This window comes from Falco punctatus, assembly GCF_963210335.1.
Source record: "Falco punctatus genome assembly, chromosome: 10".
Taxonomy (NCBI): domain Eukaryota; kingdom Metazoa; phylum Chordata; class Aves; order Falconiformes; family Falconidae; genus Falco; species Falco punctatus.
In genome coordinates this window covers 16,987,580-17,000,070 of record NC_137590.1, presented here as the reverse complement: position 1 = coordinate 17,000,070, position 12,491 = coordinate 16,987,580, and the positions used below count along the sequence as shown (strand labels likewise).

Sequence of the window (12,491 nt, the reverse complement as noted above, 5' to 3'; positions counted from 1 at the left end):
TCTGGCCCTGTGCAGGCAGCAGCAGCTGTGCAGTGCTGGGAGTGCTGCCTACACGTCTGCCACCAGTGTGGGCAGCGGTAGCACCCTGCCAGAAGAAGACCTCACTCCCCTCGGCAACCAGGGCAGTGTGGGGAAGAGGTGCCCTCAACAGTGGGGCTTCTTGGTCTGGGAGTCCCTGTTGGAGCAGCTGTCCGAAGTCATGGCAGACCTGCAGCTCTCTGCCCTCCCTTCCAGGGTACCTGCTCTAGCAGGACCTGTGGGGCTGGGCTCTGCTGTGGGGCACCTGGGGCAGGGAGGGTGGGAGATACTGACCAGGGCTGCAGGGGCAGCTGGGGGGGCATGGAGCCCCGTGCTCACACCAGCACTGACACCTTGGCCTTTTCCAGGCTCCTGGGGATGCTGCCGGCTGCCCTGCACCTCCCTGCATGAGCCAGCAGAGGATGGAAGTGACCGGCGTCAGCTGGGCAAAGGACCCTTCGCCAGGTGCTGGGATGTCATCCCCCTGAAGATGGGAGTTACAAATGGGCTTGTGAACTGCATGTGTGGCCCAGGCACCTGCGCTGCCAGACCCATCGCACAGTAGCCCAGGGCCACCGCAGGACAGGCAGACGCTGGCTGCAGCAGCTCATCCTGTAACTCCTCTGTGAAACCGTACGTGAAGAAGTTTCCCTTTGCTTCATGTGAACGACTGTGGCAGCTGCCTGTGCCCCGTGTGCTGCTGCAGAGCCCCCCGCCCACTGCTGGGCTGGGCAGCAGGCTGTACGTGACCCCACTCCCCAGCAAGACCGGCGGCAGCCGAGCACGGAGCTGTGCAGCTCTGTCCTCGGGGACAAATGCCAGCTGCCAGACTCTTCTCTGGAGACCCAGGAGCAACCTGCAAGACACCAGCACTGATTGCTCCTGCGATAGCAGCGGCCGGTCCAGGACACCTGTTGTCACAGATGTGACTCCAGCCTGCTGGGACAGGAGTGCTCCAGCTACAAACACAGCATGTGGGAGGGATGGGGATGCTCTGCGTTAACTGGTGAGCCCCATGCTGCTAGTGTGGACTTTCCTCCTCCTCTTCCCTAAAGGATGCTAGTTGTCTGCCCAAAAGCTACTGCTCATGCAGCCTCGTAGAGCGCAATGGCAAGGGGTCTGCAGGGCTTCTTGTGGACCATGCTGCTGCTGTTCTGCGCCATCCAGGAGCTGGGGGCCTGGGCCATGCACACTGCGGTGGAGGGCCCGGCCCTTGGGCAGCCGGGGGACCCTGCACTGCTGGCCAGCGGGCGCGTGAAGCGTGGCTGGGTCTGGAATCAATTCTTTGTGGTGGAGGAGTACACAGGCACGGAGCCGCTGTATGTGGGGAAGGTAAGGTAACCCTATGTCTCCATGGGGCTGACCAAGCCAGTGGTAGAGCAGGGCATGCTGGCAGCAGCGTTGAGCCTAGCAGGGGAGAGAGGGCCTGCATGAGGGTTGCTCGTGGGGGCCTGGCTAGGGAAGTACTGCATGGACTGGGGTAGCAGGAGCCCAGTCCCTGCTGGGGGTGGTGAGGTTAATGTGCTCCCACAGACTCTGGGGCAGAAGCACATTGAAATTCAGATTGATGTTCTTCTAGTTGTGTGCTGGCTTCCCATGGTGTTCAGGTTGGGTGCAAGAGGGGGTGCAGCTCTGGGTGTTGTAGTGGGGAAGGCTCAGCCCCATCTCTGGGAGGACCTGCTGGGCAGCAGCAGGTGTGCAGGCTGGGCTGGCAGGGCAGGCATCTGTTCGTGCTGGTCCCTGCCACATCTGGGGAGCCAAAGTGCTGCCATAGCACCAAGGTGCAACCCTGAATTCCTGAAGATGGTCCATCCCTGGCCCTATGGCCCTTTCAACATGGGGATAATATGCCGGGGTTTGGTTTGGGGCCCCTCCCTGTGGCTCCCTCCTGGTCCTGGAAGGACTGTGCTCTGCCCTGCAGGTTGCAGTGGCTCTTTCCTAGCTAGTTACCTCTGCAGGCTGGGGCTGGCAGAGGAGAATGTCCCACTCTAGCTGTGGTACAGAAACCCTGCTCATTTGTGGCCAGAGCAAGATTGTTGCAGGATTTATGTATCTCAGGCGGGCCTGCACAGCATGGTGTAGAAGGTGCTTGGAGTGAGCAGGCAAGGCTTGGAGGGACCCTGAGGGCCAGCACTGGTGATAGAGCTTTCCTGAGCCTTGCCAGGAGCTATGCCCATCAGGCCTGTATTGTGGGCACTCCTGAGTGCCCGCTGGGAGCTGCACTGTGTTGCTGTGCTGCTCCCAGGGATGGATCCATGCTGGGCTTTGCACAGGCGGTGGCATCAATGAGCTCCTAGGGAGAGGCGCTGGGAGGTTTTGGGCTTGCTGTGACCACTGTGTCCTGTGCTGTGAGAAGATGCAATAGTGCGCACGGGAGCGCTGGTCCACCGGTGCTGGAAAAGCCCTGATCTCCCTCGGGCAGTCTCCCTTCTCTGCAAGGGGGTGGCTGCTTGTGCTGTCCTAGCTCTTGCCATTGCTCGTGTCCCCTGCGGAGAGGAGCGCTGGCAAACCTGGAGCTGCTGCAGAGAACAGTGCCTTGCTGGGCAGGGCTGCGCCTGTCCTCGGGAACCTGCTGGTGTGTGACACCCCCCCCCCTCCCCGGCGAGAGGAGGGGGCACAGGGGCCACTGCTCCCTTCACTCCCAGTGTCCTGCGGCCGAAGGAGCATTTGGCCTTGGGGCTGCTGGGCTTTGTCTTTTTCTGGGAGCCGTGGAGAAGCTGCCCTGTGGCTCCCACGTGTTGGAAGGATGCTCCCGGTACACCGATGAAGGCAGTGCGGGCTGTTGGGACCAGTCAGCGGAGCATTGCTGCAAGCCTGCTGGAGCTGCCCCTGTGGGGGCACGGGCTCTCCCCAAAGGAAAATGCCCAAGAGCTCATGCAGTAGGGCTGTCTGATGGCCTCGGCTGTCTGGTCATGAGTCTGGAGGAGACTTGAAAATGGGCTTCTTGGCTAGGGGCCAGCTGGGATTTCAGTGGTGATTTGTGTCCATTTCAGCAGACACTCAAAAGCTGCACTCCTCTGCCACGGCACTCGATGCAGTTACAGCTAATTCACAGCTCCCCTGGGAAGCGACTCGAAGCATCAGGCCCTGTCAGACTCCCGAGGTAGCCTAGCAACTGCCTCATCTCCAAAACGAACCCGGGAACCTACAACTAACCCGTTTTACAGCCCCTTTCCACATCATTCACTGCATCACCCACCCTGCTCAAAATAAGCAGCCAGCCTGCACTGAAATCCCTTCCCGGTGAATATTGCTCCCCGGGGCTGGGAGAAGGTGGGGTGCCTGCCTGGAGTGGCCAGGGCTGGGGTGGCCCGTGGCCCACCAGGAGCGTGTGCCAGCCCTCCCAGCACAGCTGTGGGTCCAGGAGCCTTACTGTGCCGGGGCCGCGGCTCCCTGCAGCGTAGCCAGGGCCTGCCCCTTGCCTCTTGCACACCTACGTCTGCTTTTCAAAGGGCTGATACCATTTCCATAAAGTCTGGGTTCTCTAGCTAATCCTTCTTCTGAACTGTAATTTCCCCTGAGGCTGCTGTCAGTTTGATGTGGATTTCTTTGGGTTTTTTAAATAGAATTATGGGGTCAGCACTAGTTACAAACTTCTGCATGTGGACAGATCTATTTTAGATAGAGGAGAGGATTAAAGGGAAAAAAGCAGATTTAATTAAGTTGCTAATATTTAAAGAAAATTGATGAACTCAGGCTTGGAGCAAACAGTGCGCCTTTATTATGGGCTAGTTTTTATTTGATTTTCTTTATTTCCCAGCCTCAGAGTCATTTTTTATTTGTGTATCTGTGCTTTCTGTTTAATTGCTTTTAATAAGGAATGTGCACCTCTGTTCACATTTAATTTTGATTTAATTATTAGTAAGTAATTAATGGCTTTGTAAAATTCCTGGTTGTAGACTTTTAGGACAAGGAAACTATTTTCCTGTTTAGCAAATCAAACAGATCAGCCTTTCGTCCACATTCCAGGCGGCCCTGGCTCCTGCGGACACCCTTGTCCCTGGCCGGCAGGGCTGAGTGGCGGGCGCGGGTCCCCTCTGCTCCTGGGGCACAGGGCTGCGGGCAGCCCCTGTTCTGGAGGGAGCTCGGGGGGAGGCACAGTGGGTCCCAGGGCCAGCACGGGACTAGCCATGCTGGGGCTGCCCAGCTTCACTGGCCTGCCGTGCCCGGCGGTGATGCAGGTCCCTGGCTGCGTGGGAGCGTGGTGCTCCCTGAGCCTGCCGCTGCAGTGGTGAGACTGGGCAGGAGGGAGCATCCCTGGGATGTGCTCTGGGCCTGTGGCATCTCCCCTCAGATGTCTGTAGCCTGTTAACTGGCCCTCCCCCATTAGTTGTTGTTTAGCCAAGCAGCACAGATTTAGTTCTTTTAATCTTCCCTTGTAAATCAATCTGTACAGCCCCTTGAGCCCAGGCTCCATTTTTCTTCCTAGCATTCCAGTTTGCAAGGATGCTGGTGGCTGCTCTGAGCAGGCAGCGATGAGCAAATATGTAAAGAGGATGTGCTGAGAGCTCAGCGTGGTTCTGGGAAGAGGTGCTGGGTGGTTTATCTCTGGCCTAATTATGAATCATGAACCTGGTGTTCAGCAGAAAACCACAGATTTCTGTTACCTGCGCTGTACAGACGAGGTGCACCTTTTCCATTCTGAAAAGCTTGATCTGTAGGGGAGCAGTAGTGAACATCAGGGAGAGGACTATGAAGTGGAGGGGGCAGCAAGCTCCCCAGCAGGCAGCAGGGAGAGCTGGGGCGGGATGGTCCTGCAGACCATCCCTGCAGGGCTCTCCGAGAGGTGCTGCCCCAGCAGGTCTGTGGCCAAGCCACTGTGGTGGTCCCACAGCACTGCTGGGCTCGCAGTCCTGTTTGCTAGCTGATTGAAGGTCTCCTTCCCAGGCAAGCCTTGGGAGATGTTTCAACATGGGCAGTAATATGTGAATGTCATGTAAAATGCATTGAATTGTCTAATGCATGGGCCCCTCACTCATGAAATAAATACATAAACTGTATCTAACAAGACAAATATAATGAAGGCATCATAAAAAAGAGGCAGCTCTGGTATAAATTCTTGCTGGTAGAGCTGTGTGTCTGAAAGGTGGATTATAGAACTGTAGTTTGGAAGATTGAATGGCCCATAAACATTTTCATATTTCATTAGGCAATTAATGGATGGCACTTTTCTTTTTCTTGGGGAGCGGGGGGGGATGATGACATGATTTTGCTGATTCTAAGCAGAAATTGTAGGAAGCAAATGAAAGCAGCTGATGAAACCTTTCCGGGGGCCTGTCCTGTTATGGATTGCCCCAATTAATGCCCATGCTGCTCTCTGTCAAGATGCATTCTGCCTGTCCAGTTACTGTTAATAGATTTCTCATAAGTGGCTGGATTGTAAAAACCTCATAACTCAGTTTAATGCCACCAATAAAATTATCTCTGGACATCTGGCCTGGATTCCAGTCAGCTTCTTGTCCGTGGGGAGCTGCTGTTTACCCTTTCTTTTCCTAACTTCAAACATTGTCTTAATTAGAAAAAGGAGCAGAGATTGGCTACAAAAGCATCTTCCACAGGCTCTGTTTTTCATCCTCAACATAGGCATGACTTGCCACATTCTCCTGCAGGCTTTGCTCAGGTGAGGGCTCTGAGTGTGATGTTGTGATGGGTTGACCACCCACCACCACCACCCACCCCCATTACCTTGTCATGTAAACACAATACAGATGTGCAGCAAGTGTTTTGAACTCTCGGGCAGGGAGACTTGCTAGCACCAACTGCCCAGAGAACAGAGGGTGGCTGTGGCTGGGCAGAGCAGGCAGGTGAGGATGGGCTTTGGGCAGCCGGCTGGGTGGATGAGGACAGATGCTGCCTTTACACCCTGATCTGCTGTGCAGCTTGGGAGATGTGATCCCATACTGCCAGGGTCCTGGATCCTTGCCCACAGGGAAGCCTCTTCTGGAGTGGTGTTGAGTTGTTCTTCCCTTTTCCATCGTCTCCTAACTGCACAGTGGTGGGGTTTGTGCCCTGTGGTGTGGGTGGGTACTGGCAGGATTTGCGATCGGCCGAGCATATGGTGGCATAGGCAGGACCAAAGTTCCAGTTTACTGGGACTTCCTCCACACACAGGCATCATTTGGTGCTCTGTGCCGCTCTCCTATCCAGCAGTAGCAGAAGGAGTAGATGGGGCATCACGCAGGGACCATGGGCACCTTGTACAGGGGTTTTACACCCATGCGGTCTCATCGAGGGGGCACAAGCAGGGCCCCAGCCTGCTCCCACCCTCTCCCTCTTTCCCTGGCAGATCCACTCGGACTCGGATGAGGGGGACGGCTCCATCAAGTACACTATCTCCGGGGAGGGCGCAGGGACTATCTTCCTCATCGATGAGATCACAGGTGACATCCATGCCACCGAGCGCCTGGACCGAGAGCAGAAAACCTTCTATACCCTGAGGGCTCAGGCCCGTGACCGGCAGACGGACCAGCTGCTGGAGCCTGAGTCAGAGTTCATCATCAAGGTGCAGGACATCAACGACAGTGAGCCACGCTTCCTGGAGGGGCCCTACATCGGCAGTGTGGCTGAGCTGTCCCCCATCGGTAGGTCTTCTGGGTGGGAGGAGGTGGGTTGGGAAACCTGCACCTCTCTCCTGTCAAACCTTGAGCCTGCTGTACCCTGCAAAACCGCCTGCAAATCCCAGGGATTCCAGCTGAGACCAGAGCTAGGGAGCCAGAAGAGAAAAATAAGGTGGCTTAAGGAAAACAAGTGAATAAATCCTCTGAGCTGATTGCCAGCCTGTGGCAGTCTCAGCTCTAAGCTGTGCCCTGGAGACAGGTCATGGTGGTGCCAGATGCCTGCTGTGCACTTATCCTGGTTTCACACAGCTCCCTGGCTCCCAAACACAGGGGGCAGGGGTGGGGGGCACAGCCCCTGGCATGCCAAGGGGCTCACGGCTGCCTGTGGGTCAGATTAGCCTGAGTGATGTTTCTCCCTCCCTGGCTGCCTGTGCCCCAGCCCCTCCTCAGGCCATCCTCTGTGTGCTGCTCTCCAGAGCCCCTTGGCTGCCCAGCCATCCCCTTTGCATCCCCATGCAGCCATGTCCGCAGTGCTGCCAAGCCCCTCTCACCCAGCTCCCAACCTTCCTCTGAGGGGCCAGGCATTTTTGGTGGAGATAAGGAAATTCACGTCCCCTGTGACAGCAGCGTGGCTTCCCCACGTTACTGTTAGCCTGCCCATCCTCTTGCCACCAGGCATCCCTTAAGTCCATTGGTGATGAGCCTCACTGAAGTGCTGAGGGCCAGGCTGGGATGTGTGCTGCCGAGCTGCATGAGTCCATCCCCGCAGGGGTGGCAGAGCAGGGCAGTGAGCTTCACACTCACCTGAGTGTCAGGAGGGGTACAGGGAGGTGATGCATGAGCTGCAGTATTGCTGCCCTTCCTGCGCTGGCCCGATGATGGGTTCCCATGATGCTGAGCACAGCTTTGAGTCCAGAGAGAGCGACTGCCTTGCTTGCACTGCCCAGAATGCCACACTGTTCCCATCCACGTCGGGCTATCTGTTATCCCCCGTTGACTAGCCAGAGCGCAGAGCAGGCTGCACATGTTGGCAAGCACTGCAGACGGGGCACTATAAATCACTGTTCTCCAAAGGCTGCATCAAGATAGAAGACAGCCTGCGAAAGACTGACTGACATCAAAGATAAGGCAGGTACCCAACACTGTCAGCAAGGGATGAGTCAGCAAGGGGGAGAGCGACAGTGCCAGAAAGGCAGAGAGTGTCGGGAGGGAGGGCGCCGGCGGGGGGGGGCGGGGCAGGGCTGGGGGAGCGCACGAGGGGCTCAGCAGGTCGGGAGAACTGCCGTGTCCTGCTGTGCTCATGCAGGAAGGTCTGCCTGAAGAGGCAACCCGGAAACAGAGCACAGGGGATGGTGCTTGATGGTGCTTGGGTCTGTGCTGCCTCAGGACAGAGCTCTGGCTCTCCACGGTAATGCGCAGCTATCACGAGGCTGGTGCATGGCCTGCAGCAGGTACAGATGTGCAGGAATCACCCACACCAGAGGAGCTGCTGCTGCCTGGATTTCTGCTGGGTGGAGAACCAAGCTCTCCTGAGGCATCCCCGGCTCTCCTTCCTCTTCCATTTACCTGCACAAATACTTCCCTGAGTCAGAGAGTGACCCCTTGAACTACAGCCATGTGCTCCTGGAGAAATAAAAGACAGCATGTAGGCAGCAAAGCAGGAGGCATCCTGTTCCCAAAGGGAAGAAAGAAATTAAATTAATCTATCTTGCTTGAACAAGATTTAAAAAGGAAGGAATTCTCGACTCTAAGTATTAGACAAGTATCCCAGTTCTTTGAAAATCACTAACAATTATGGAGCTGCCTGATCAGACTGATGTGAACAAGACATATCAAAGGAGACAGTTTCTATGCGAAATTGGAGATCAGAGGGAGAAAGAAACACGGTTTCACAACATGAAAGGAGGCGATTCCTGCAAATTAAAATACTCAAAAGTTAAAAGCACAGAGAAGTGCTGTGAACGGTGTGGGCTGTGCTTCCAAGCTGCATGCTCCAAGAGGTTCTGCTTACCAGGTTGAGGTCTGTCTGCCTGCGACAACCTTGGAGCTTTCTGTAGCCTGGCCAACCCAGGGAGCACAAGCACATCCCTACAGAAGCAGCCCAGCCCTGGAGATGGCCCAGCTAACAGGGCAAGGAGAGCTTTACACTGTGTCTTCAAGTGGTGCTGCCACATGGTCCCCTGCAGCATGAATGCAGAGCTGCAAGGCCCCAGCTCCCCCCACCAAGTTCTTCCTCATTGTACCAGTGCTTTGCCCAGGAACAGGCAGCATGAAGGAGACGATGGACACATCCTGTGAAAGCATGAACAAGCCAGCCTGAGAAGCAGCTTTTCTGCTCAACCCTCTGGGGTTCAGCAGCTGCCCTGCTCCTCCACTGTGGCCCTGGTGTAGACACAGAGGGAGATGGGGGCTGGTTCATGGACCTGGTGTGTGTGAAGTTATGCTCCAGCTGCTGCAGGAAGGGCTGAGGATGAAGGACACAGGATGCTGCCTGGGCCAGGCAGGTAATGTTCAGGAGTTTCTTATGGGAAATGTCCTGCCGGGACCTGTTTGTGTGGGAGTGCTCCTTTTGTGGTCAGGTACAGCTGTGATCGTGGCTTTCACGGTTGGTATCAGTAGCGATGTTTGCTGTCTCTGAGCCGGGCAGACAATCTCCCCTAGACCTGATGAGTATTTTCATAAGAGTGAATGGGGAGCATGCCTTGCTGCCTTCCTGAATGCGAATGGAGGTGATCCTCTTACTGGCCAAGCAGAGGCAGGAAGGCTGGGCAGCTTGGGGAGAGCTCAAATTGCCTACTAATACATCAAGTTCAAGGTCAAACCCTGGGACCTGCTGGAGAATATGCTTACTCTTGGCTCCGTTTGGGTGCAGACATTTTCCCTATCACGAGTGGTTTTGGTTCGGCTGTGCTCTCTGCTGGGGAAGGGGCTGGGATGGGGCCACCCCAGGGACAGGGCTGTTCCTTGGCCTGGAGCTTGTTTGCAGGGAGTTGCTCATTCCCTGTGTCTGCTGCTCTGACAGCCTTTGCTCTGTGGCCCAGCCTGAAAAGTCAAGGGTGATCCCCTCCTTCCTTCTCTCACACTCCTGCCTTCCCAGACCTCGCTGAGGTTTGTGCTTGGGGCTGCCCAAGTGCACTCACAGCAGCTCTCAGCCACAGCTCTCTCTGCTCCCTGCCAAAAGCATAGTCCCAGCTCCCAAAGGTGGGTACCTTCCTGGGGCATAAAGAGGAATAAAACAAATACGGTCAGATCCGCTCCATGACAGCGGGAGCAGATCAAAGGACATTATTTGCATAATGAAGGAGTACTAATTGGGAGGGAAAGTAATTTGATTTCCTAGCGTCTGAGAGGGAATAACAAATGAGAACAGCACAAACTCTCACAGAGTAGTTGGGAGTGCTTTGCAGTGCACTGGCCCCTTGCTCTGTGCTGGGGCCAGGGCAGCACGTTTTGGCAGTGACAGCATATGTGCTGCTTGAGACTAAGAATAAGTCAGGGAGGACTAAAGGTGTCCTCTGTTCCAGGATCTTGTCTTGAACAGTGGGCAAAGTGGATGCTTACAGAGGAACGGCGCACACACAGTATGTGTTATGCTCTTCTTAATACTTTCCCAGCCAGCGACCAGTTTCAGCTGGGGAATTTCTTCAGCTGTGTGTGGTTTCTGTGGGTTTAGTCAACTTCAGCGTCTGTCTTCCATGAACTCATCCAGACTCAATGTAAACCTCTGCAAAGGGAAAGTGAGTTGCTATTGCTATCTGGTGGATCAAAAATGGCAGATGCAAGATGGTCAGGAAAGTGAGGCCAGAGTCTGGGATTTGTAAGGGGCAGAGGTGGTGCTTTGAGCTAACCCCAGCCCATGGAGCTAGGCTGAGCATGTGTTATGCCCATGGAGAGGTCAGCGGTTTCCACCTGAGGCTGGCACTGAGCTCCTGCGCTTGGAAGAAGCACATTCAAAATGGAAACTGACCCAACAGTTTTCCCTGCCCCCCCTTGGCATGGCAGGACTAGCTGCAAGAGCAGGCTTCAAATGATTTTTATCTTTAGAAACCTCATCTGGCCTGAGGCTGCCGGGGCATCAGGAGAAACAGGGCAGCTGCTAAGGGCTGTTTTGGAGGCGGCAGGGCACAGAGCCATTGAATGCCGCTGTCGGGGTGTGGAGGAGCCAGGTCTGACCTGGTGCTGTGTGAGTCTGGCAGGGGGGCAGCAGTGGGGCTGAGGGCTCTTCCTGCTGAGCCTCCCCAGAAGGAGCAGGGCCTCATCCTGCCTCAGGGCTGGCAGCAGCTGCTGGAGACAAGGCACTGGGTCCACCTGGGCTGAGGAAGGCAGGGGCTAGTGGTGCTGCCTGGCAGGGTTGTCACTAACACCCCCTCTGCCTACTGCCAGGTCAGGACAGCCAGCTGCCACGCGTGCACATGGGCCAGCCAAGGAGCAATCTGTCTGTAGGATGGGGTCCGAGCAGCAAACCCTCTTGCAGCCCCACTGCTGTCTTGTCACCTCAAGAAGAAACTGTGGGCTCAGAGCTCGCAGGGTGCTCTGTGCTGTCGCCTGATGCTTGGCCTCTGTGCGGGCACCCCAGCGCAGATCACTCCAAAATGCCCAAGCTGAGTACCTAGTACCAAAGGAAGAGACCTGCAGCTGCAGAAGGAGGTAGGATGGGACCCAGCCAACAGCCTGGGAACTGCAGGAGCTTCACCTTGTAATAGGAGATGCTAAAATTAGCTGTATTTTAGGCTCCCTTCCTGAGTATCCTGGGGTGTGCTTAACAGCTGTCTGTCACACACAAGCACGAGCCCAAATCCAGCACACCATGAGTGCCTCCTGCAAGACAACTCTGGTGGTTGCACAGAGTGGGTGCTGCAGCCTAGTGCGTGCTTCTGGGCAGTTTGGGGAGCATGCAGAGCTTGGAGTGAGGGACATGCTAGGAAATGTGCACCCTTTCATCAGAACATCACTCCTCCCTTGGTGCATTTTACTGTCCTTATTTCTGTGAGGCACCAAATCCAGATTTGAGACGATTTGGCTATACAGACAGAAACTTGGGGTCAAGCCCTAACTCTAGCCCAAAGCTGGCTGAAGGCAGAAGTGATTATTGTAAAGAGAAATTGCTTAATCTCCATGCTGGAAGCAGAGAAAAATACTTTGTTTAACATACAGCTAGAACATTTGTAGGCAGGGTTTGTTGTTTTGGTTTTTTTTTTCTTTCCCTTGATAGAAAGTGCTCAGAACACTTGTGTGCATCTGGAAGCTGCTGGGGCAGCAAGTAGCTGGGGTGTGCCTTGTCTGTTGGCCCTCAGAGACACTACTCCTTCCCCTTCCTGTGCTGCACTCCTGGTCATGGTGCAAGCTCTGAGCCCTCTGCCCTGCACATCGAGCACCTGCTACACCCTCTCATCTCGTCTGCATGTGCTAAGCCCCTCAGGGAACCTGTGCCCCCTAAATTTAATGTTTTGGCTTGCTCCCCAAGACAGCACATTTGCCTGCTTGGCGTCTGGGCAGGGGTGCCTTGTGCAATGTTTTTTTCTGGCCAGACACCCCAAAGGATGTTTCCCTAATTGTGTATTTGAGCGATTGCACCACAGCCAGGTTGGCTCCCTCGGGCTTTTCCTGCGGGGCGTTAGGGCTCTGCAGTGAATCTCCTCTGGGTTGGATTTGGCTTTCTACCAAGTCGGGATGTTCCTGAGATTGCAAGAAACTCACTTCTGCTCCAGTAATTTTTAAGCTCCTCCTGGTTTATTTTCTTCCGTGCTGGCCTGTCTGCTTGTTTCTGGGGTGCTTTGGCCCCTGCATGTGCTGGGGCAAGACAAAAGCTGCAAACGGCGCTGTTTATAAAATCCCACCCCCACAGCAACCAGGTCCCCGAGACAGGAGTGCTGCACGCTGGCATCAGTCCAGGGCATGTGGCTTTGCATGACAAAG

General features: G+C 55.3%; 1 protein-coding gene across 8 annotated transcripts in view; it reads left to right on the top strand.

The window, feature by feature from the left end:
- The window catches only part of CDH22 (cadherin 22), a 98,104-nt gene that overhangs the window by 27,522 nt on the left and 58,091 nt on the right, over nt 1–12,491 (top strand). For 6 of the 8 annotated variants that reach the window (XM_080404088.1, XM_080404087.1, XM_080404090.1 and 3 more), the window contains exons 2-3: nt 387–1,350; nt 6,305–6,599. In XM_080404088.1, coding sequence (XP_080260214.1) covers nt 1,126–1,350; nt 6,305–6,599 — 520 coding nt within the window. In that variant the 5' untranslated portion in view covers nt 387–1,125. The remainder of the gene's footprint in view (nt 1–386; nt 1,351–6,304; nt 6,600–12,491) is intronic. The other 2 variants (XM_080404089.1, XM_080404092.1) reach the window with 1 other exon arrangement.